Raw genomic sequence first — 26451 nt, 5'->3', positions numbered from 1 at the left:
TAAGTGAATTGGGTCAAATGGCGGAGGGGGGTGGCACGCGGAGGGGGTGGGAGTGGGGGGTGTCAGTGAATTGAAACTGTAACGAGGTCAGCAGAGTGGCTGTGCCCCAGTGTCTCGGTGCCCTCCTCTCCCCAGTGCTTGGCTGGGCTCCAGGCTGCAGCCCCAGAGGGCCAGAGAACAGACCCTTCTCTCAGTGGCCCCCGGGAGGGGGGGGGGGGCAGAAGGTACAGTAGGAGGAAGGAGGAGGCCGCCTCAGCTCTTCTGTACGGTTCACAGAGCCTGAATGGCCACCAGGCCTGGGGCTTTTGATAGTGCCACACAGAGGGCCCACAGGAGCCACAATGAACCCCCTCCGTCTCTCCCTAGCCCACAACAAAACAAGCACAGCAGCACTCAGATGGACACACATCTATAATGATGGACGTTGGGGCTTGGTTCAGATAAGATCTAGTGCTTAAATTCAACCATTCTATCAAAATACATCCCCCATTCTATTCCACTATGAGCAAGAGCAAATTCCATGTACATCAAATTAAACATACATCCATGTACATCCATGTACATCCAATCAACATGTCTCTTGATACAGTATTAGTTATAGACAACCACTAAACAAACTAATAAGCACACAAAATATTGGAGAGGATTGAATGCTTCTGTCGTACAAAACATGGTTTCCACGGTTCCTATTTAGGGGAGCTCCCACCAACCCCCACCAGCACCCCCAGCCCAAAGTGATTCAAGCACACTCTCCACTGGGTCCAACACTCTTTCACAGCCAGTGAATTCAACTGGGATAGAACAAATCCCAGTTGAATTGTCTGAAAAAGGGGACAAAACAGAGGCATAAATGGGATAGTGGGGGAGCCCCAGCCCAGGAGTCCTAGGTGAATGGGGTCTCTCTGCCTACTGCACAGCAGAGGGGGGAACGCTGTTCTGCACCAGGGCCAGAGGGGGGGGGACCAGGGCCAGAACACTCAGGAGCCACTGGAGATAGAGCTGGTTAGAATGGGAGGTCAGATAAGTACACTTAACACCAAGCTGTTTACACAGAGGTCCATGCTGTATGGGGTTCTATCTCGCACAACAGTAACCAGGATGACCAACATTATTATAGGATAAAGCGGCAGGTTACGGGAGAGAGAGCGGCAAATATATGAAAGTGTTTCTCTGAAGTTTCCAATGTCATTTGCATGAGAATGGCCTCTAGAACTTCCTAACGAACCCGCTATACTCTAAAGGTCCATGGCCATGCTCCCAAAATCCATGGCAACCAAATGTCTACAGGAATGTCCCCTGGTTTGAAAACCTCTGCCTTTTAATGGGCAACAAGTCCTGGAAAGAGAATGTAACAAAAGTGTGATGGACACAGATATAGAACAATAGAAAGAGTTCATTTCTACCTCTCCACCACGTCCTCCCCACTCCAGCAGGTGAAGTCCTCCCCCACCATCTCACTCTCACACAGTGTCTCCGGCAGGGCAGAGAAGAAGGACCTGTAGCGCTGAATATAGCCCATAAACTCTCTGAGGGAGAGTAGAGAGAGGGAGAGAGAGAGAACGCGAGAGAGAGAGGAGAAAGAGAGAGGGTGTTGATCATAACCACAATATCATACGTATATTTATACATGTTGATGTGATTAAATAAAGTGTTGCTGGTGGTCTACCCCTGTACTCCGTCCCAGATGGACACAATAATGTGAGAGGGGGAGATGCTGGACTCCATGCTTACCTAGAGATCTTTTTCAGACTTCGAGGCTTATCAATCTTGGATGGTTTCAGAGGTAAGGACCTGGGACGACGTGATCACGGTCAAGGAGAGAGGAAGGAGAGAGAAGGAGGTGGTGTGGGAATAGCAGGGGTCCAATGCAAATCAAACACAAGTCAGAGCGAAGGAGAGGGAAGAGAGAGCAAACTTCAAAAGGTAAATAAATAATAATGATAAAGAGAGCTTGCTTGACAACAAAATATATATGGCAAAAGTGTGCTTGTAAATATATTGCAACTTGTAAAGACATGCCAACCAGCTACAACACCAACCACTCTAAGGCAGTGGACCAGACACTATGGTCGCCTCTCTCGCTCACCTCCTGGTATGCGACAAGCGGCCCAGTGTGACCTCGGCTGGAGAGGGCGTTGAGGCCACCGAGGTCGGAGAGGTGGTCACGGAGGTCATGACCTCCAGGGTGGGACGTATACTTGTCACTGACGGAGTGTCTGTGAGAGGCCCACATACTTTATCAACCTAAGAGAGAGGGATGCGAGAGAAGGGTCAGAGAGACAGAGAGAATAGAGAGGGGAGAGGGGGGGGGGGAGTACAGAAAGAGGTAGAGAGAGGTGGAGAGAGGGGTGGGTGGGTAGAGAAGCCCATGAGTCCGTGTGAAAAAAGAGGGCGCTCATTACATCCCTAACAGCGAATGCTCTACAGTTTGTGAGAACACATTGATACGTCGCTTTTGCAGATGTGTTGTAGATGTGTTGCAGGGATTATCCTGTGGAAATCATCAATCGCCAGTGGATATGATATCAACAGAGGACCAATGGATATGATAACAACAGAGGACCAATGGATATGATATCAACAGAGGACCAATGGATATGATAACAACAGAGGACCAATGGATATGATATCAACAGAGGACCAATGGATATGATAACAACAGAGGACCAATGGATATGATATCAACAGAGGACCAATGGATATGATATCAACAGAGGACCAATGGATATGATAACAACAGAGGACCAATGGATATGATATCAACAGAGGACCAATGGATATGATATCAACAGAGGACCAATGGATATGATATCAACAGAGGACCAATAGATATGATATCAACAGAGGACCAATGGATATGATATCAACAGAGGACCAATGGATATGATATCAACAGAGGACCAATGGATATGATATCAACAGAGGACCAATGGATATGATATCAACAGAGGACCAATGGATATGATATCAACAGAGGACCAATGGATATGATATCAACAGAGGACCAATGGATATGATATCAACAGAGGACCAATGGATATGATATCAACAGAGGACCAATGGATATGATATCAACAGAGGACCAATGGATATGATAACAACAGAGTTCCAGTGGATATGATAACAACAGAGTTCCAGTGGATATGATATCAGCAGAGGACCAATGGATATGATAACAACAGAGATCCAGTGGATATGATATCAGCAGAGGACCAGTGGATATGATATCAACAGAGGACCAATGGATATGATATCAACAGAGGACCAATGGATATGATATCAACAGAGGACCAATGGATATGATATCAACAGAGGACCAATGGATATGATAACAACAGAGGACCAATGGATATGATAACAACAGAGGACCAATGGATATGATATCAACAGAGGACCAATGGATATGATAACAACAGAGGACCAATGGATATGATAACAACAGAGGACCAATGGATATGATATCAACAGAGGACCAATGGATATGATAACAACAGAGGACCAATGGATATGATAACAACAGAGGACCAATGGATATGATAACAACAGAGGACCAGTGGATATGATAACAACAGAGGACCAATGGATATGATATCAACAGAGGACCAATGGATATGATAACAACAGAGGACCAATGGATATGATAACAACAGAGGACCAATGGATATGATAACAACAGAGGACCAGTGGATATGATAACAACAGAGGACCAATGGATATGATAACAACAGAGGACCAATGGATATGATAACAACAGAGTTCCAGTGGATATGATAACAACAGAGTTCCAGTGGATATGATATCAGCAGAGGACCAATGGATATGATAACAACAGAGATCCAGTGGATATGATATCAGCAGAGGACCAGTGGATATGATAACAACAGAGTTCCAGTGGATATGATAACAACAGAGTTCCAGTGGATATGATATCAGCAGAGGACCAGTGGATATGATAACAACAGAGGGCCAATGGATATGATAACAACAGAGGGCCAATGGATATGATAACAACAGAGGACCAGTGGAAATGTGGATGCTGCTATGGTGTTGCACTTCTCTTTTCTATCCTTTTATGACTAATTGGACGGATGCTGGCGGGGGCAATGGAGAGAGAGAGAGAGAGAGAGAGTACAAACCAAGGTTAAATACATCAGCAACCGGTGGCCTGCCCAAAACAAAAAGCTTAGATGGTGTATTCTCTCTCTTCCTCCCTCCCTCTCTCTCTCCTCCTGCTTTCGGTGGAGAGTAGCTGAGAGTGAGTTATAGAGTGGTGTGACAGGGATCCCATTTACCATTCCCACCCACACAGCAGTGGGCAGGCTTTAAAGGCTCTCTAATGGAATTAGCACAGTTGGTTCCTGGACAGTAAGTAGGGTGCTGTGAAACAGTGAAATGTGGAAGTTTCAGACACAAACTGCATTCCCCAGAGATTAGACAGCATTCCAGCTCACTGACATTAAGTGTGGGTGTGTATTCATCTGTATCTCTTGTTTGCACATATTGAGAATGGGTTTGTATACATCTGGGAACCTCCTCTTTTTTATAATAGGGCTGCCAAAGAGCGAGGGAATCTGCTTGCAACTGTCACCCCTATTAGCAACTGTTATGTGTTATGTGTATGTGTGTGTGTGCGTGCGTGTGTGAATGTGTTTATGTGTGTGTGTGCGCGTGTGTGTGCGTGTGTGTGTGTTCCTATAGTAGAGTTTTTTTGTCCAGAGATTAGCCACAGAAACTTTCTCATCACTCTGTCCCAGGCCCTGCACTGCAAAGCATTGTGGGAAGGGGTTGCCCAGCCAGCGCGAGGAGTCTTTGTCCAGAGTTGGATTTGCATTCAGGAGGGCAGGCCGCGGTCTCCCTACAGACACTCTCTGAGGGGATTCACTGGGGCCATAGATGACTGGAGAGGACCAGAGGAAACCTACTGAATGGCTGGCAGATCCTTTAGGAAGCCTCAAAACAGCTCAATGCCAGACCAGAACACAAATACACAGTTTAAAACCCACAAGTCTACAGGACAAAGAGTATGCTCATGCTAATAAAGTAGACTTTAACTCATCAAAAGACTGGTGGAGCTGGAGTGACATCACCAAAGTGCCCCTGCGTCCCGTCAATCAAGATCTCATCAGAGACTCTGCCACCCCGTGGCTTAGCTAAATTCTGTCTTAGCTCCTCCAAAGCTTTCAGTCTGGATCCTTAAGGATTGATAAATCCTTTATAACTCGATGATATAATTAGCAGATGCAAATAAGCGTTGCTGAGCATTTTCACTTAAATTCTTTCTAGATGTATTCATTAGGATTCTAGGATTCTTAATTACCACTGTATCTCCCACGCTACAGCAATACCTGGTACAAGAGTTCAATATAATGCTGAAATGTAAGAGAATATTAGGCACCGTCTGTGTCGGGTGGGTTTTTCTGAAGTCTATCGTCATTCTAGTCTCTCTCACTATCACTGACTGTTCTGGACACCTCCTCTCCTCTCTACCTTGTTGTGTTCTGGCAGATAGGGAGTGATTGGCAGGCGGGGGGGGGGGGGGGGGGGGGGGGAGGAAAGGTTGGTGTGTCTGTCTGCTCTGGCCTGCTGCTGCTGCTTCTGCTGCTGCTTCTGCTGCGTCAGGCATCTGTGTCACATCTGCTCCTGCAATGCCCTCTACTGCTCATCCTGTGTCTCCTTGACCTGCCGCTCCCCCAGTACTCTCTCCCTCTCTCTGTGTGTGTGTGTGTGTGATTGTGTGGGCGGAGACAGGTGTGCTGGAGTCAGAGCAGATCCCCACCAGCTGCAACCTGTTCCATAATAAAGACCTAAAGACCTCTAGCATGGAAGCCCTGCCACTTCCATGCTGCCAGATGGTAATCTCTGCTCAGTCAGTCTACGGTTCTAGCCGTTTGTTATTATTCAGATCCTGTTGTGGCTGTTTTCCTTGCCTGACGTTGTTTTCCTCTCCGCTACAGTTCTGCCAGCTCTGACTCTGGTCCCTGTCTCCAGTCCCACGTCTCGTCATCTTGCTACTCTGTCCTGGATTCCCCACTCTACTACTCCCTTGGATTCCTTTCCGGACCTGCTTACCCTGTCTCAACCCCTCTCGCTCCAGCCTCAGCCTCCGCACATGGGTTCCAGCAACCCTTCCGAGCTTCCCCTGACCTTCACTCCATCTCCCCCTGTGTGTCAATAAATACCTTGGTTACTTCGTCCCAGTCTCCTTGTCGGGGTCTGCTCTTGGGTTCCCCTGTTCCACTCCGCATAACAATCTGCCTACACTTAACTACAGTAGATAGGCTAATGGACCGTTTGTATGGATGTGCTGAGCAGGCAACTCTCCCCATGCCCCTGGCCAACTGGAAACCTGGCCCAACAAACCACGTTACAGGAGTAAGACAAGGAAAGGAGAGAGGGAAAAAAATAGGTAGTGAAGGGAATATGGAGGGGGGGAAGAGAGAGGTAGTGAAGGGAATATGGAGGGGAATAGAGAGAGGTAGTGAAGGGAATATGGGGGGGTAAAAAGAGAGGTAGTGAAGGGAATATGGGGGGGTAAAGAGAGAGGTAGTCAAGGGAATATGGGGGGGTCAAAAGAGAGGTAGTCAAGGGAATATGGGGGGGGAGAGAGAGGTAGTGAAGGGAATATGGGGGGGGGGAAAGAGAGAGGTAGTCAAGGGAATATGGGGGGAAAAGAGAGAGGTAGTGAAGGGAATATGGGGGGGTCAAAAGAGAGGTAGTCAAGGGAATATGGGGGGTAAAAAGAGAGGTAGTGAAGGGAATATGGGGGGGTAAAGAGAGAGGTAGTCAAGGGAATATGGGGGGGGTAAAGAGAGAGGTAGTCAAGGGAATATGGGGGGAAAAGAGAGAGGTAGTCAAGGGAATATGGGGGGTAAAAAGAGAGGTAGTGAAGGGAATATGGGGGGGTAAAGAGAGAGGTAGTCAAGGGAATATGGGGGGAAAGAGAGAGGTAGTCAAGGGAATATGGGGGGGGGGGAAGAGAGAGGTAGTCAAGGGAATATGGGGGGAAAAGAGAGAGGTAGTGAAGGGAATATGGGGGGGTCAAAAGAGAGGTAGTCAAGGGAATATGGGGGGTAAAAAGAGAGGTAGTGAAGGGAATATGGGGGGGTAAAGAGAGAGGTAGTCAAGGGAATATGGGGGGAAAAGAGAGAGGTAGTGAAGGGAATATGGGGGGGTCAAAAGAGAGGTAGTCAAGGGAATATGGGGGGGGAAGAGAGAGGTAGTCAAGGGAATATGGGGGGGTAAAAAGAGAGGTAGTCAAGGGAATATGGGGGGGAAAGAGAGAGGTAGTCAAGGGAATATGGGGGGAAAGAGAGAGGTAGTGAAGGGAATATGGGGGGGAAAGAGAGAGGTAGTCAAGGGAATATGGGGGGGAAAGAGAGGTAGTGAAGAGAATATGGGGGGAAAGAGAGAGGTAGTCAAGGGAATATGGGGGGGAAAGAGAGAGGTAGTGAAGGGAATATGGGGGGGTAAAAAGAGAGGTAGTCAAAGGAATATGGGGGGGAAGAGATAGGTAGTGAAGGGAATATGGGGGGGTAAAAAGAGAGGTAGTCAAGGGAATATGGGGGGAAAGAGAGAGGTAGTCAAGGGAATATGGGGGGAAAGAGAGAGGTAGTGAAGGGAATATGGGGGGAAAGAGAGAGGTAGTCAAGGGAATATGGGGGGAAAGAGAGAGGTAGTCAAGGGAATATGGGGGGGTAAAAAGAGAGGTAGTCAAGGGAATATGGGGGGGGGGAAGAGAGAGGTAGTGAAGGGAATATGGGGGGGTAAAAAGAGAGGTAGTCAAGGGAATATGGGGGGGAACGAGAGAGGTAGTCAAGGGAATATGGGGGGGAAAGAGAGAGGTAGTGAAGGGAATATGGGGGGGGGGGTAAAAAGAGAAGTAGTCAAGGGAATATTGGGGGGGAAAGAGAGAGGTAGTGAAGGGAATATGGGGGGGAAAGGGAGAGGTCGTGGAGGGGGAAAGAGAGAGGTCGTGGAGGGGGAAAGAGAGAGGTCGTGGAGGGGGAAAGAGAGAGGTCGTGGAGGGGAAAAGAGAGAGGTCGTGGAGGGGAAAAGAGAGAGGTCGTGGAGGGGAAAAGAGAGAGGTCGTGGAGGGAATGAGGAGGGGAAAAGAGAGAGGAAGGGAAGGGAATGTGGAGGGGAAAAGAGAGGGGCTATGTAGCAGGGTTCAGAAAGGCAGAAGAGGGGATGTTATTGTCAACGAACACATGATTTACTGTAGCTACATAGGCCCACATCGCCTCTATCTCTGGTAGTTTGGTATATGTTACTGTAGGGGGAGGTTTATCTCCACAGAAAAGACATGCAGCAGGACATCTAGAATGATAATCCCCCTACATTATAAAGGATTATAAACACGCATAAAAAATGCGCACACACATCTGTGTGGAGAGGGAAATAAATGTAAAACAGTGGAAAAGGAGCAGGAGGAAGAGGAGGTGAAAAGCAAAAGGTGTGAAAGAGTGAACGTGCAGATTTGTGAAAGGTGCATGAGTCATAAGAAGGGGGGACGGGGGGGGGGGGGACGGGGGGGGACGAGATGGGAGTTCCCTTCCCATCTCTGGGTCCAGACCTCAAATGCCGGCCCAGAGGGTAACCAGCCATCCTAGCCCTGCTGAACCAGTGAGTGAGCAACACTTGATCCTGGGGGTGGCAGGGAAACCGTAAAAACACTACTACAAATACTGTGCCAGTAACAGAGAGGGGTGCTGATGGGATGGGGAGGGGTGCTGATGGCCCCCACGGACCCCCACTCCTGTCGCCCAAACACCTCTGTACAACATAAACAGGTATGTGTTATATAGTGTAATCGTTCATGTCTCATTACCATAAATACAATTATAATCATATTCATAATCACAATCTAAATCAGGCCCACAGGTGCAATCATTATCATTACAGCTTAATATTCAAGCTTGTCTTTCTACACAACAGGTTCTCTTTAGTGTGAGCAAAGAGATCATGTCCTGTCTGTCTTTCTCTGTAAACAGTCTCTTGTTTGACTCACTGGGATACATTCAGCTTTGGTGGAATTAGACATTCTCCCTTCTCTCTTATCTTGTCCCCTGCTTTACAAGTACCAAGAAATCTGCCAGCCTGTTGAGTCCAAAGCCAAAAGAGAGGGTCCATGCCGCCTCATGCCCCCCACTCCTAACAGGCAGCCAAGGATCTCCTTGCCACATCACTCCTTGCCCACCACGGTGTTACACAGAAGAGTCTTGAGAGGTTTTTTTGTGGGTGTCGTTAATAGAGAACACAAAGACTTAAGAGAACAAGTTTTATATGACGGATGAGTCCTACCATGATTTTCAATGACATGTGTCCTGTGAGGGGTGGTAATGTGCTCAACATGTGTCCTCATGGGCCTTGGGAGGTGTGTCATATCAGTACAGTCCTAAGACAGGTGAAGTGTGAGTGATGGGTGAGGCGCTGACTCACGATGGCGCTGATGCGTGGCCCATGCAGCTGTGCGTGCAGGATGGCGTCGTTGATGTGGTTCCTGATGCCCAGCAGGGCCAGCTCCAGATCGTGGCCCCCAGCCAGGGCCCCCGTCAGCTCCTGCAGCAGGGCCACATAGTGCCTCCAGGGCCCGTCTAGCTCCGAGAGCCCCACCAGGCAACCCCGCATTACGTTAAGACATAGTCCTCCACACGGCCGGATCAGGGTCAGGCCCCTGCAGTGGGGGCAGTACTGCATCCTCACCAGAGCCCGCCCACACTCCCTGGTCAGCCCTGCCCGCTCTGTGGCGTTCAGTACCTCTGCCCCCATCATCAGCGCCCGGCTCAGTGCCCGCCCTGTGCTCAGAGCCCGGGTCAGCCCCTCGGCCAGGGCACGAGGGTGGGGCCCAAACGGGTTGACATCCTGGCGCGTCTTGCGCAGACACTCACTGTGCTCAGAGGAGGGCGGGGCCGAGGCCAGGCCAGGGTTGACAAGGCGCCGGTACACCAGTGGGAAGAGGTCGTCATAGAAGCGGTGCACGGAGTGCTCCATGGAGGTGTTGCCGTCTCCTCCCAGGAAGAGAGAGAGGACGGAGAAGAGGTCTGCCACCAGGGGGCGAGCGTCCTGGGAGAGGGGCTCATAGGCACTGTCAAACAGAGCACTGGTCAGGTTCAGAGTGAACGACAGAAGAGACTGGAACGTGTCTGCACAGCCAGAGAAAGAGAGAGGGGGAGAGAAAAAAAGACAGAAGAAGACGGAATGGTGAAAACACATTGTGTGGGGAGGTTCTGGGTCCAGTGGGAACACCCCCCCCCCCCCCCGTTCTGATGTCAGTCTGATGGCATTCTGACAGATGGAAGAGAGACAGCAACTGTGACACTTCTACAGGACTAGACACACACACAAAACCCCTCTCATACAAGTCAAAAAAATGTCATTATATACTTATATACCCCCAACTCCCTCCCAACACAGTCACACAGAGTTCTCCCTAATATCCCACGGGAGTAATATTACTCATCACAGCTGTTGTGTTTGAGATGCCTGCTATTGTTCCTGACTTATTGTCGGGAAGACATTCTGTGTGTTGGATGATGTGTCTGTCTGTCTGTCTGTCTGTCTGTCTGTCTGTCTGTCTGTCTGTCTGTCTGTCTGTCTGTCTGTCTGTCTGTCTGTGTTAGTCCCTCTATATGTCTGGCTATCTACAGATGGAGAGGTGAACACAGCAGTGAATGAGGACTTATAGCCAGCCCCCTGCTGTACATACCGAACCATTAACCAGGGATCAAGCCTTTGCTTTGTGATTATGGAAATTCAGTACAGTACACTGTCTAGCACAGGCTCTCCTGTCAATACAGACTGAGCTGTTTTAACTGGAGCATACTTTAATACTGCAATTAGTACCTAGGCTTATTCAGTAGATACATGCTTGAAGAAAAATACATAGCCTACACATATACATTTGATTTTAAACATGGAGAAACAAATCAAGCTAGGATATCGTAAAAACACTTGATCTCTCAAACAACATTATTTTACTACAGAAGGTGAGTCAGTAGAAGGCCAGCCCACTCCTTCAATCACTGCAATCTAGCAGACTTTCCGGCTTTAATCCAAAACAGGTACAGAAATGAGATAATTTCACAATTAACTCAATTAATGGAATCATTATTAGGGCTGTATAAGGAGATATGTGCTTAGGCAAACACCATATACTTCCACAGCTTAGAAGGAACCATCCCGGTTCAACGACAGGCAGGCAGCCCACAGCTGAAACAGAAACCTACTGACTGACAGGCAGGCAGCCCACAGCTGAAACAGAAACCTACTGACTGACTGACTGACTGACTGACTGACTGACTGGGTATTCTTGGCTGGAGGATCTGTCAGGGTTAAATTGAGAAAGCCTGGTACTATTCCTGCACCCTATGCTGAGCAATTGGTGTCCGTAATAACGCTCTGAAAATACCTTACCGTAAGTGTGTGATTTATTTTGTTTATTTTTTATTTAACCTTCATTCAACATAATGCATTTAAAAAGATGGCACAACCCAGCTTTGAAAAATGTGGTTACGGTCATGGTGATTCATGACAAGTGACTAATGTCCTTGGTCTCTCTCTCTCTCTCTCTCTCTCTCTCTCTCTCTCTCTCTCTCTCTCTCTCTCTCTCTCTCTCTCTCTCTCTCTCTCTCTCTCTCTCTCTCTCTCTCTCTCTCTCTCTCTCTCTCTCTCTCTCTCTCTCTCTCTCTCTCTCTCTCTCTCTCTCTCTCTCTCTCTCTCTCCCTCCCTCCCTCCCTCCCTCCCTCCATGGGGAACCAGAGCTCTTACAGTTTTCCTCAATTGCTAAAACACCATTTCTGAAACCTTGCTCCATTTTCTGAAAACATTCAACACAAAACCTCATCTTCAAGCATAACCTCTGACTCCTCATGCAAAATGAAACATTCGCCTCAAAACAGTTTTACCTGTGTTCAAAATCAAATACTGCTCTCAAATCATAAAGTGATCAAAATCATATACACTCTCAAGCAGTCAGTAAACAATACACCGAAAAATAGAAAACACATTGTTCAAAACATCCAATTTTCAGGGAGAAGTACATTTTTTATCTAAAAAAATATTCATATTTTTCCGTAATTGTCTTTTGATGAACAAATACATGTTCTATCATAGTAGCTCAAAATTGATCAGAAATTACTACTCTGCTTTGCTCTTTGCAATTTAGTTTTTTGTTCTTCCTCCTCCTTGTACCCCTATTTTTACAGTACTGTACCCTGCATCTCACAAACTTGTCCTTTGTCTCTGTGATACTGTAATTCTTGTTCTTTGTTGATATGAACCTGCAACCAGTGAAAATCTATTGAGCAGTCAGTACTGTTAATAAATGGAAAGCACAATGTTCAGGGCCATACAATTTGTCCATTGTACAGTATACAGCCTACAATGCACTGTACTACAGTATCCATTCTCAGACTTTCTCCTTCCCACCTTCAACAACCTGTTTGCTCTCTGAACTGGCTTATATTGGTTGTGTCACATCATTTGAAACAGGTTAAATCAATTTTGAGTGGTTGTGTTCAATCAATGACATGTGTTCTCTATTTGTATTTGATTGTCGCCACTTGTGTTTACCAGTATGGATGACATGTGCATTAGAGTGCAGAATGTGTTTTGAGAATGAGAATGTGTTTAGAGTTTTGCTGAAAAGTCTAAGTGAGATCTGCAAATTGTGTTTTACCATGTGAAATAGTTTAAGGTATTGACAACAGACTGCATAATTAGCTAAATGAGTCGAGGCAACTGAGAAATTTGTTCAGCCAATGGGTTTTAGTGTTTTAGCAATTGAGAAAAACTGTAATCCCTGTGTTTATCAGTGAAGCGTGAGGTTCCCAGGCCAGGTATGTCGTTAAAGAGACATGATCACAGATTATACAACCTTTTTTATGACCAGAGAGGACATACCATCTCCACCCCTAAGCCCCTCAGCACCCCACTACCTCTAATCAGGCCATCGGTCATTACAGTTTCATAACCTTTTTTGACAACACTGATCAAAATGTAAAACGTCTGGCTGCATGTGTTCTTATCAGTCATACTGAAGCCCATTTGATATTTCCTACATTTCACCAAGTCACATTCTCACTTTTACTGGCTTGACTGCAAACCATTCTAGCACTGTGAAAAGGGTAACCTTCTCCTGTAAAGCATTTGACCCCAAACCTCTAATCCAGCTTCCCAGGATTTGGGGTTTAGAAAAGGGAGGGTGGAGGGGATGAGGGGGTGGAGGAGGGAGACCAACAGGTGGAACTACAAGAAGTGGGGAGGGGGGAGGGGCCTTACGGAGAATGAATACTTGTCTGAATTAACAGATTGTACTGGCATGATGCCTAGGGCATTTAGATTTACACACAGAGAAATGTTTGTTTGGTGTCATCATCAGCACTGTTATTTAACTACTTAGAATGCACAAGTATGTACTCAAAGTACTCAAGTTCAACAAATACAATTAAATAGATGAAGTACGCTTAAAAGCAAACATTGTCAATGCAAAACATTACTACTAATGGAGTTAGTAAAACTGTCTTGTCAGGAATGGGACGACCACTTCGACAGCTGCTATAATGCTGCGTTTGCCAGAAATGTCCCATTGAGTAACAAGCAATTGGAATGCAGGTGGGAAGCCAGGGGAGATGGTTTCTAATGTTCAAAAACTCCACAGAGAATTACATTCACTGATGGACTTTCACCCTCCCACACACATACTCATAGGAGAGAATGACACATTATACCTACTCAGACATTAGGCACCTACACATCTCACACACTTATAGATATTTACAGTATGTGTCCCATCTATTAAACAAAGACACATCCACGCACGCTCACACACACGTTGGTTTTTCCAACCTTGTGGGGACCAAACAATTGAACCTAACCCTTTACCCCAGGGGCACAACATTCACTGGGGACGGTGGGACATGACCCTTCCACATTCTGAAATTGCCTTTGTTTGGTCCCATATCAACATAAGGAAATTAACTTGGCTCGTTTTTTTGCCAGTTGATGTACCATTAAAGCAAGCCAAAAGTTGGCTAACATCAGATATTATTTTGCCCCAATCACAGTCAGTATAGCAACGTAACATTATTGATCTGTCAGTTTCCCGAGCAAATTCTCTACTTTTCACACTGACACGGTATAAACATATCTGCAGGCTTCACTGTCATGGTGCACAGTCAGTATACAACACTATGCTCATCATGTCTTAGCAGGATCAGATGGTGACACATTTTGTAGTATATTATAACAATCAGTGAATGGATACAAAGTTCCATCTTGATTTGATAGGTAGGCCACAGTCTGGGATCTGGGAATAAAGGTCATTTCAATTATTGAACCATTTATTCTATTCTTGGATAATTTAATGTATAAATGTACAGCAAGGTATTTCTTTGTCATGTCTTATCTGAGCAGGTTTCCACTGCTCCAGAGACCAATGGCTGCGAGCTTTACACCACTCCAGCCGACGCTTGGCATTGCGCATGGTGAACTTAGGCTTGTGTGCGGAAACCCATTTCATGAAGCTTCCGACGAACAGTTATTGTGCTGACGTTCGTTCCAGAGGCAGTTTGGAATTCGGTAGTGAGTGTTGCAACCCGAGGACAGACCCACTTCAGCACTCAGCAGTTCCGTTCTGTGTGCTTGTGTGGCCTACCACTTCGCGGCTGAGCCGTTGTTGGTCCTAGACGTTTCCACTTCACAATAACAACACTTACAGTTGACAGGGGCAGCTCTAGCAGGGCAGAAATTTGACGCACTGATTAGTTGGAAAGGTGGCATCCTATGACGGTGCCACGTTGAAAGTCATTAAGCTCTTCAGTAAGGCCATTCTACTGGCAATGTTTGTCTATGGAGATTGCATGGCTGTGTGCTCGGTTTTATACACCTGTCAGCAATGGGTGTGGCTGAAATAGCCAAATCCACTCATTTGAAGGGGTGTCCACATACTTTTGTATTTATAGTGTATGTTTGAATGCCCAGTCATGTTCATATGATCTCAGGCATAAATTACTGCAGTTTAAGACTATCCACAGAATGTGCTATATGCCAGTGAAACTGAATATCATGCATATGTTATTCTCTTGTGAAGGCCGGCTGAATTCTGGAAAAGTGTATGTTGTTTTTTCTCTGCATGTCTACAGATTCCCCCTTCTCTCTGTTTATGTTTGCTTGGAAATGTGGATACTCAAGACTGTTTTCAGAAGAAACTGTGTAACCTAGCATTCATAGCGGCTAACAAATGCATTTCCATTCATTGGAAGGTTTATTTATTTATTTCACCTTTATTTAACCAGGTAGGCCAGTTGAGAACATTCTCATTTACAACTGCGACCTGGCCAATATAAAGCTAAGCAGTGCGACACAAACAACAACACAGAGTTACACATGGAATAAACAAACATACAGTCAATAACACAATAGAAAAAAAAATCTATATACAGTGTGTGCAAATGAGGTAAGACCTGGCCAATATAAAGCAAAGCAGTGCGACACAAACAACAACACAGAGTTCCACATGGATTAAACAAACATACAGTCAATAACACAGGCCTTTCGTAAGGCAATAAATAGGCCATAGTGGCGAAGTAATTACAATTCAGCAATTAAACACTGGAGTGATAGATGTGCAGAAGATGAATGTGCAAGTAGAGATACTGGGGTGCAAAGGAGCAAAGAAATACATAATAATAACAATATGGGGACGAGGTAGTTGAATGGGCTATTTACAGATTGGCTATGTACAGGTGCAATGATCATCAGTGAGCTGCTCTGACAGCTGATGCTTAAAGTTAGTGAGGGAGATATGAGTGTCCAGCTTCAGTAATTGTTGCAATTCATTCCAGTCATTGGCAGCAGAGAACTGGACCAGTGAAATATACCTGCTGGAGCACGTGCTACGGGTGGGTGCTGCTATGGAGACCAGTGAGCTGAGATAAGCGGGGCTTTACCTAGCAAAGACTTATAGACAACCTGGAGCCAGTGGGCTGGCGACGAATATGAAGCGCCGGCCAGCCAACGAGTACATACAGGTCGCAGTGGTGGGTAGTATATGGAGCTTTGGTGACAAAACGGATTGCGCTGTGATAGACTGCATCCAATTTGCTGAGTTGAGTGTTGGAGGCTATTTTATAAATGACATCGCCGAAGTCAAGGATCGGTAGGATAGTCAGTTTTACGAGGGTATGTTTAGCAGCATGAGTGAAGGATGCTTTGTTGGAAATAGGAAGCCGGTTCTAGATTTAATTTTGGAATGATTAATTAGGTTTTTTATCCTTCCACAATATCACAATGAATGGCAGAAATGTCAAGTCATGTATCACTAGATTTGATATATTACAAGATTACAGGTATACTGTGCAATTTTCATAAGGTCTAGATGGCTTATATGGAATACTGTGTGACAAAAGGAGTCTATATTGAAAACATGCCCACGTCAGGGGAGATACCTATTGTGGGCAATCCCTAGCTGCTGGGCTGCTCAGTCCTGGCCCTGGGGGTCTGCTGTAATGTTGGCTGACACTCTGGCCTTGGCCTATCACACCTGAAACCAATGATGAATGTTTCACTAAGATCGTAAAGCTGAGTGGGGTGTGTTGGGTTGGGCGCTGCAGTGGTGTGGACCCCTAGGGACCGGATGGGGTGGTCCAGCTATATTGTGTGCAAGTAAAAAGAGCTCTACAGTACTAGTAGACCTATGATATGAATTACAGTGCCCTCTGTAATTATTGGGACAGTGAACCCTTTTTTACTTTTTGGGGCTTGGATTTGAAATCAAACAATGACTATGAAGTTCAAGTGCAGACTGTCAGCATTTTCCCCCTGGGTATTTTCATCCATATCAAGGGAACCGTTCAGCTGCATCTGAGTCTTCAATGACAGAACAGTGCCAATACCTCCTTCCTTAATGACACACACAAGACAGTTGAGTGAGCAACACTAAGGAGTACCATGTCATGGGTTGGAAAAGATACAACTATTGCAGTTCAGTGGAATCTAATTTTCTACTGTCAATAAAACCAACTTGAGAAGACTTGCACCACCCTCCTACAATGTATAGGCAAATCCTCCATGCACAAAGCCAGCCACTGTCAGAGAATGTCCCACTCATGACCAGAATAGTCACAGTCTATGAGCATAGCCCAGGTTTAGTGGGCTGTGGTGTTTCCCAGGTTGATAGGAAGTATTTACTCAAACTGTGGGAAAAGGAAGATCTGGAGAGCAGCTGCAGGCTGAGGACTAAGAGGAGACCCTAATGAAAACATCCTGTACATACAGAGGGAGACCAGTAGGGACACTAATTAGCCCTTTACAGCTCATACGCATACCCTGACTGACTACTGTACTATTCTATTGTACAATTGGCCATACTAAACCCAAACCCTGTTTTTGAAATTGATGTTGTTTTGTTTTTTTCATTTCCAACATCTCAACAACCCAGCTTTGGATAATTTGGTAAAATGGGATGAGTACACAGCCTAAAACTGAAATGGAGGTTCTGGAACATGGTTCCAGGGTGTAGCAGGGGCACTGTCCTGTCCCTGGCAAGCCAGTCAAGCTGCTCTGGAGGGCCTCTCTCTCTAATATGTCTACTGCTGGCTCATATAACCTAGGAGCTGACTGGAATCAAAGGGACCCGGTAAGACACAGATGACTGGCATGCAGTCTACAGTTTCCAGGGCCAAATGTATCCCTGTGTGACCAGCTTGGACTCACGGCCACGGGTATACCCCATACTCTGACACCAGGGCACCTGGATATGTAGCAGACTGGAGACTGAGATGGAGACAGAGGTAGGATCACAGGTGCTACTCATATCATCCTAACGTCAATAAACAATTCACTGATCATCACAGACATATGAACGTTTAAAGGTTGTGAAATTGTGGGGTTTTTTTCTTCCTGATTTACAGACACACAAAAACAGTATTTGAAATGTACTATGATAAATTATTTGACCATGCTATATCTGCATTCTTGAGTGTTTCCAACAAGAGGGCTGGTTCAGACATTCCCGTGTGTGGGACACAAACCATTTCCATGGGGTGCCTCTGGGTGCCCTTTACACAGACAGACGACAACCTACAACTGTAGTCTCATGTCAGGACGGACTCCTCCTCAGTCTTCTCAGTTTCACCCACATGCGTTTCCAATTATGTGTGCAAATCAGTTCCACAAGAGCCTGTCATGAAGGTTAAGCCACGCTGCAACTACCAATATAGAGTTACAGAGAGAGTGACAGGCTTCCAATGACACACCAATGCAGGAACATATGTATACTGTATATTCACACATACACACAGCGCAGCAAATCGGGTGTGGGAACGACTGAGCAGTAAATGTGATACTGGTTCGCACCTCCAGGTTCCTGGACGGAAGCTGGAGATCTTAACCCTATGTGGGCCACAGACAGAGGGCGGGGGGAGGGGCAGAGGTGAGCGTTAACGAGAAGGTGTGCGATCCATAAGTCTCACTTTTCAAAACCAGGTGCACTGAATCAGGGATCTCCAACTCTTTTCCCTATGTGGACGTACCCTATCCTAGCAACGGCGTCCAAAACACAGGGGCATCGAGTGACAGGGCAGGGATTACTTAGGGATCATGTGATGAGCCCATGCTCATCTGTGATAGGGTCAGACCTGCAGCCTGGACAGGAGGGCATGCAGGTCATCAAGCACCATAACTGACTACTGAGTCCCAAGACTGCTATCCTGACTCCTGTCCTGGCCATGTCGTCCATTCATGCTATAGGCTCCTTAATGGGACAGATTGAAGGGGATATCCTAGGTCTCTGCAGTGCTGACCCCATATGCCCTGCCTGGACCCCATTCCCACCCCCAACACCCACATTGGGCCAAGACACACCCTGATCATAAGTTTGAGCTTGGCAGGTTCTAAATGGCAAGATCAGTGTCATGTCTCTGCACCGCCTGGCAGGGTTGTGTCAGTCGGTCTGTCCAATCTACTCTAACCTCTGAGGGTTTCAGCAAGTAGTGCTTAGGTACTTATGTAAATGTGCAGTCTTTGGTGGTGGGCATGGAGTTTAGGGATACAGACCGGTATAGGCCCTGCAACAGCCTAAAGCCTAAATTAACTCAAGCTTATTTAGGCTGCTGAATGGTCATTGGGTGTTATGGCGCATTCTGAGCCTGGTCAAAATGAGGTTCAGATGTAACTCATGAATCACATTTGTAACCATTAGTGTCCATCACCTATTTCTCACAAGTAGATGGCAGGACCTTAGATCTTTTCCCAGAGACCAATTTGTAAGAGGCTTCAGAGGAGAGATGAAATGAAGCAGATGTCAGGGGGACCAGAGGGTAGCGTTTACAGAAGTACTCAGTAGAGAGGGAATACAGCAGTAAACAAAATGCTGCGAACATTATATACACATTAAGAAGTACAGCAAAAGGCTAATGATCACATCTGAAAGTGATACAGAATGACAGCAAAATATGCAAATATTAACATTTTCGAGTGTACTTCCTCTGAACTCACACTGCATAAGGTTTGAGGCACTTAAACACATTGTACACACAGCATACATCCACAGAAACAGACACAAAACAAAAATACATGTAAGCACATATAAACACAAACATGTAAACTGCTATGATAATGCTTTGAGTGAAATGTTTGTTGTAATGAGATGCCTTATTCTAGAAGCCAATTAGATCAGGTTACCTCAGCAAACCCACTGCTGAAAGCCCAGTGAGCAGTGACCCGGCAGGCATCCTCAGAGGACACTGTTCACATCACTCACTGACATCATCTGTCTTTCAGCAGAGATAAAAGGCCCAGAAAGCCTCCCTTTCTGAGAAGCCAGGGACCAGCCACCCAGCTTGCCTGACGACTCAAACTGAATTATTCCGCTGCTCTATCATTCGCTACATACTTCAGTCTGAGACTGCAATCATTGAAGTCGTTTGTGTTGACATCAAAATGAGGGATATTGTAAAAAACAAAGTAATCAGCGATTGGAAATCTAACCAATCACAGTATTAATTTTATAAACGCCCAACCCATCGGTTTCTGGGAGCAATCAAACGATCTAGAATGTATTGCCATTCTAGAAATAGTAGGGAAGGTACTCAGATCCAGACTCATTGCGGAGAAGAAACTAACGTCCATGGGCGGGCTTAGAGCTTGGCAGGAGCAAGGAGTTTGGGTAGCCAGGCAACCGCCCAGCAGCCCTCTCTGTGAAAATCAGAGCAGGATAACCCCACTATTCTTCCTTCCCATTCAGGACAGCTCGTTAGAGAGACAGATTGATTCAAATGTTAACACATCTCCAGGGATACTCAGTGAATGTAAACATTTTTCCCTCCCTGTCTTTCATTGGTTCAGAACAAGACATGCTGTGTATTCTCTACTCTACATGGCTGAATAGAGAGAGAGAGAGAGAGAGAGAGAGAGAGAGAGAGAGAGAGCGTGACAGAGGCAGAGACAGACTCAGACATCTAGAAAGACAGAAAGCTATAGACAGATAGAGATACAGAGCGCAGTAGTCAAGTTATAATTTCTCAATGTGAGGCCTGGCTAAATATTTGCTTTAAAAGCCAATATTGAACAGTACAAAACCAATATCAAATGCCACTGAAGTGGTTCTCAGTGAATCATGGCTCTCTCGGGATATCAGTGAATTCGTAACAACCTAACCATTAAGAGACTTCAATAGCAATTACATTTTTTGTTGAATATATTCTAACATCATCCCACGCCCCTCTCCTCGCCCTGTCCCACAGGCCCCCCATATCCTTACCCTGGAAGGCAGAGGAATGGCCCACAATGAGGTACTTGAGCTCAAAGCTGTAGGAACGGATGTTCTGGAGAGTCTCTCTGCGCACTGCTGCCTGGTAACTCTCCTCCATCTTGCGTGTGCAACATGACGGTCCTGGGTGCTTGCAGATCTGCAGCTCACCATCTGGGAAAGAAGAGGAAACATATTATAACAACAAACCTGACTAGAGAGGAAGAAGCGAAGCGAGAGGTTTTACTCCGCCCAAAATCTGTCCATAAAAACAAGCCCACATAGTGAGGAATTTCTGTATAGAGGTCAATGAGACAGTGTTGAATTTGTTCAACAAAAAATGTCATTGCAATAGAAGTTTCTTAATGGTTAGGTTGTTACGAATTCACTGATATAAGTGGACGCAGGTGGCATTTGAAAGAACTGGCAACTTTGAAAGAAATGTACTATATATCGGAGTTGTGATGTTGTCATAGAGATAGCATGGACATTGCCATTGAGGTCTTTCACCATTTTAAAGTAGTCAACTGGGTGGGGATTCCTATGAGTTGGGAACAATCAGCCAATGAAGAAGAAGAAAATGGACTACCTTAAAATGGAGATAACCTTAATTGCACTGCCCATGCTGTCACAGACGCTATAATGGCACAGATACAGAGATGAGTCCTCTATCTATCTCTATGGTCTGTTGGTCACACGGGTCTGTTGGTCACATGAGTATCTGCCCTCTCATTGGCTAGAATGGTCCCACCTGATCTCGTCTCCTCTCGTCTGCCTCTCATCTATGAGGCAATGTATTTCCATTGTTAGAGTTGTCACTTGACTATCTTGTCAATATAACAGACAATCTTTAACATGACACACCTCAACTGAGGTGTCAATATGAAATACATAGCTCAAGTGTGCTAGAAGCTTTGACCAAATGTGGTTAATAATACTTACTCAAATAGTTTAATAAATAAATAGTGAATAAATGGTTCCAACACATTATTTCTCTACATTTATTTCTGATGGGCATCTACACTGAGTGTACAAAACATTAAGAACACCTACTCTTTCCATGACATAGACTGACCAGGTGAATCCTAAGACCAGGTGAAAGCTATGATCGCTTATTGATGTCACTTGTTAAATCTGCTTCAATCAGTGTAGATGAAGGGGAGGAGAAAGTTTAAAGAAGGATTTTTAACCCTTGAGACAATTGAGACATGGATTGTGTATGTGTGCCATTCAGGGGGTGACTGGGCAAGACAAAAGGTTTAAGTGTCTTTGAATGGGGTATGGTAGTAGGTGCCTGGTGCACCGGTTTGAGTCTGTCATGAACTGCAACGCTGCTGGGTTTTTCACGCTCAACAGTTTCCCATGTGTATCAAGAATGGTCCCTCACCCAAAGGACACCCAACCAACTTGACACAACTGTGGGAAGCATTGGAGTCAACATGGGCCAGCATCCCTGTGGAATGCTTTCAACACCTTGTAGAGTCCCTGCCCCAACGATTTGAGTCTCTTTGAAGGCAAAAAGGGATGCAACTCAATGTTAGGAAGGTGTTCCTAATGTTTTGTACACTCAGTGTATACTGTTTTCAAGTTCCCTTTCAGTTAACAAAGAGTCCCCTAATACAATCTCATTTGGATGAGGTCCAGGGTGACCCTGGCACCCCTTAGCCACTCTAGCCGATGTCCTCGCTCACCTCCCCACTCCCCTCTACTCCCCTCCACCACCCCCCCAAACCCCCCCCCCCCCCCCCCCCCCCCCCCAAGCTGGCTCACCATCAGCTTGATCTCCCATATGAAACTAATACACCAGCATGTGAAAGTGGAGCCAGGAACGAGAGAGAGAGAGAAAGAGCTTCAGAAATAGACTTTGGCTATCTGGCCAGAACTGGCTGAATCAAAGTCCAGATACAAGAGCTCCAACAGGGCAGAGAGAGGAAGATGCAGAAGGAAACGGAGCGATGCAGCTGAGTTTAAGCTCACCAGAGTTAACATGCTTAAAAACTCAACCAGGCCTAAATCATTGGACGTGTCAAACATGACAGCATTGTGTGAACAAATCAATCATGTGACTGATGACAGCTAATGTAGACTTACATGCACTGGATGTTCTGTTGTTCAAGTATCAAAATGTTATCACAGTTGTGTGAAATAGCAATGTCTGTCTGGTCCTCGGAAGTATGGCTTTTCTCAGGCTCAGAAGCCCCCAATACAACCGCTGAATGTTCATATCACTTAAAAGTAAGTCTTAAACAGTAAACAGTAAATCTCACATGTCTTTCAATCCCACGTATGAGGACAGAATTGGAGGTGAGCTGAGCGATGAGGAGGACAGGACACAGTGTCATACACATTCACAGCAAGCTCCTGAGAGGGGGTTGAGAGGCAGTGAAAGCGTGAGGATTCATGATTACCGTACTCGTCTCCTGTGTGAGGAATCTGACATTGACAAGCTACTATAAACCAAGCTGAAGAACAGCTGATTGGGATCACGAGATGGGAAAAAGCAGGCCCCTTCCCAATCCCCACTACCACCACAACATGCCCTACACTACTGGGCATCGCAGCACAGTGGTGAAAAACATCTTCCACAACCCACCCGTACATCCACTCCTCGATGTGATCACCCTCTAAATGAATACGAGCATCTCACTCTATTTTCTGTGCTTCCTCTACCTGCTAAACTTTCTACCCAACTTATGCAAACAATGTGTGTGACAGTTAATAAGGATGAGGGCAAACAGCAGTGAAGGGAAAGGGGCTCAGTGTGCTAATAGACAAAGTCCAGTGTCTCCTCAGCTGTTGGAGTCAGCCCCCATTTGCCCCAGAATGCATTGCTGTGGCTGGATTCAGTGTCTGTGACACTTTCCCCCAAGGACAAGATGTTATGCATGCACTGTACATTAAAATACCACAGTGCAAGTGATAGACACTGCAGAGGGACACAAGAACAGGGGGCTTATTAAGACTGAAATAAATCAGTTAAACACTGGGGTACTTTCCAAAAGGCACAGTGATCATACAATACCACACATGAATATACAGTGCATATACAGTGGGGCAAAAAAGTATTTAGTCAGCCACCAATTGTGCAAGTTCTCCCACTTAAAAAGATGAGAGAGGTCTGTAATTTTCATCATAGGTACACTTCAACTATGACAGACAAAATTAGAAAAAAAATCCAGAAAATCACATTGTAGGATTTGTAATGAATTTATTTGCAAATTATGGTGGAAAATAAGTATTTGGTCACCTACAAACAAGCAAGATTTCTGGCTCTCACAGACCTGTAACTTCTTCTTTGAGAGGCTCCTCTGTCCTCCACTCGTTCCCTGTATTAATGGCACCTGTTTGAACTTGTTATCAGTATAAAAGATACCTGTCCACAACCTCAAACAGTCACACTCCAAACTCCACTATGGCCAAGACCAAAGAGCTGTCAAAGGACACCAGAAACAAAATTGTAGACCTGCACCAGGCTGGGAAGACTTAATCTGCAATAGGTAAGCAGCTTGGTTTGAAGAAATCAACTGTGGGAGCAATTATTAGGAAATGGAAGACATGCAAGACCACTGATAATCTCCCTCAATCTGGGGCTCCACGCAAGATCTCACCCCGTGGGGTCAAAATGAGCACAAGAACGGTGAGCAAAAATCCCAGAACCACACGGTGGGACCTAGTGAATGACCTGCAGAGAGCTGGGACCAAAGTAACAAAGCCTACCATCAGTAACACACTACGCCGCCAGGGACTCAAATCCTGCAGTGCCAGGCGTGTCCCCCTGCTTAAGCCAGTACATGTCCAGGCCCGTCTGAAGTTTGCTAGAGAGCATTTGGATGATCCAGAAGAATATTGGGAGAATGTCATATGGTCAGATGAAACCAAAATATAACTTTTTTGGTAAAAACTCAACTCGTCGTGTTTGGAGGACAAAGAATTCTGAGTTGCATCCAAAGAACACCATACCTACTATGAAGCATGGGGGTGGAAACATCATGCTTTGGGGCTGTTTTTCTGCAAAGGGACCAGGACGACTGATCCGAGGAAAGGAAAGAATGAATGGGGCCATGTATCGTGAGATTTTGAGTGAAAACCTCCTTCCATCAGCAAGGGCATTGAAGATGAAACGTGGCTGGGTCTTTCAGCATGACAATGATACCAAACACACCAGCCGGGCAGCGAAGGAGTGGCTTCGTAAGAAGCATTTCAAGGTCCTGGAGTGGCCTAGCCAGTCTCCAGATCTCAACCCCATAGAAAATCTTTGGAGGGAGTTGAAAGTCCGTGTTGCCCAGCAACAGCCCCAAAACATCACTGCTCTAGAGGAGATCTGCATGGAGGAATGGACCAAAATACCAGCAACAGTGTGAGAAAACCTTGTGAAGCCTTACAGAAAACGTTTGACCTCTGTCATTGCCAACAAAGGGTATATAACAAAGTATTGAGATAAACTTTTGTTATTGACCAAATACTTATTTTCCACCATAATTTGCAAATAAATTCATAAAAAATCCTACAATAAGATTTTCTGGATTTTTTTTCTCATTTTGTCTGTCATAGTTGAAGTGTACCTATGATGAAAATTACAGGCCTCTCTCATCTTTTTAAGTGGGAGAACTTGTACAATTGGTGGCTGACTAAATACTTTTTTGCCCCACTGTATAAAGTCTACAACCCCCCGAGGATTTCTTTTACATTTTATTTTGTTAATTGTATGTCAATGATCTACACAAAATACTATGTAAGTAGAAGAAAAATACATGAAAAATAAAACACAAATATACCTTGATGTGTTACATGTTAGAAACCCATTTGGGAGCAATTATACAGCTGTATTACTTTAGTGCCTTGCACTTATTCTGTATATGTGTATTCTTCTTTTCACTCTGTCATTAAGGCCATTGAACTCTGTAGCTGTTTAAAATTACCAATGGCCTCATGATGACATCTCTAATTAGTTTCCTTCCTGTCCTCAAGCTCAGTTCAGAAGGACGACTGCATCATTTTTGTGTCTGAGTGGTTTAATACATCATCCACAGTATAATTATTAACTTGACCATGCTTAAAGATACATTTTTATTTTTTAATTAGGCAAGTCAGATAAGAACAAATTATTATTATCAATGACAGCCTGGTCAAACCCTACCCCAGACAACACTGGGCCAATTGTGCGTTGCCCTATGGGACTCCCGAACACAGCCGGATGTAATACAGGATTGAACCAGGGTCTGTAGGGCCTCTAGCACTGAGATGCAGTGCCTTAGACCGTTGCACCACTCGGGAGCCCTAATATTCAATGTCTGATTTGCTTTTGTTACCCATCTACCAATCACTGAGGCTTTTCGAAAAGCTCCCAGGTTTTTTGTATTTGAATCTGTGCTTGAAATTCAATATTTCTGAAGGACCTTACAGATGTTGCATGTACGGGGGGGACAGAGGAAGGGTCAGTCATTAAAAAAATATTACTTCACACAGACTGAATCCATATAACTTATTGTTAAGCCAAATTTTACTTCTGAACTAATTTAGGCTTGCCTAAACAAAGGTGAATATTTGCGCAATTACTATATTTTTGTTATTCAATTTTTATTACTTCATAAAAATGTGTAGAATTTTCTTTTCACTTTGACATTATGGAATATTTTGTGTATTTTGAATATTTATTTTGAATATTTTTTTGACATTATGGAATAAATCAATGACAAAATATTTCA

At 45.3% G+C, this 26451-nt stretch overlaps 1 protein-coding gene across 1 annotated transcript in view; it reads right to left on the bottom strand.

The window, feature by feature from the left end:
* Positions 1–26451, bottom strand: part of gpc5b (glypican 5b) — a 95879-nt gene that overhangs the window by 67385 nt on the left and 2043 nt on the right. Inside the window, exons 2-6 of the mRNA XM_036978156.2 lie at positions 20759–20920; positions 9439–10142; positions 2087–2244; positions 1732–1791; positions 1404–1526 (exon numbers count right to left, since the gene is read on the bottom strand). Coding sequence (XP_036834051.1) covers positions 1404–1526; positions 1732–1791; positions 2087–2244; positions 9439–10142; positions 20759–20920 — 1207 coding nt within the window. The remainder of the gene's footprint in view (positions 1–1403; positions 1527–1731; positions 1792–2086; positions 2245–9438; positions 10143–20758; positions 20921–26451) is intronic.

Source organism: Oncorhynchus mykiss, chromosome 5 (assembly GCF_057628025.1).
Source record: "Oncorhynchus mykiss isolate SJ-2025 chromosome 5, ASM5762802v1, whole genome shotgun sequence".
Lineage (NCBI taxonomy): Eukaryota > Metazoa > Chordata > Actinopteri > Salmoniformes > Salmonidae > Oncorhynchus > Oncorhynchus mykiss.
Note: the sequence above shows the minus strand (reverse complement) of the source record. Positions and strands in the feature narration are given on the sequence as shown.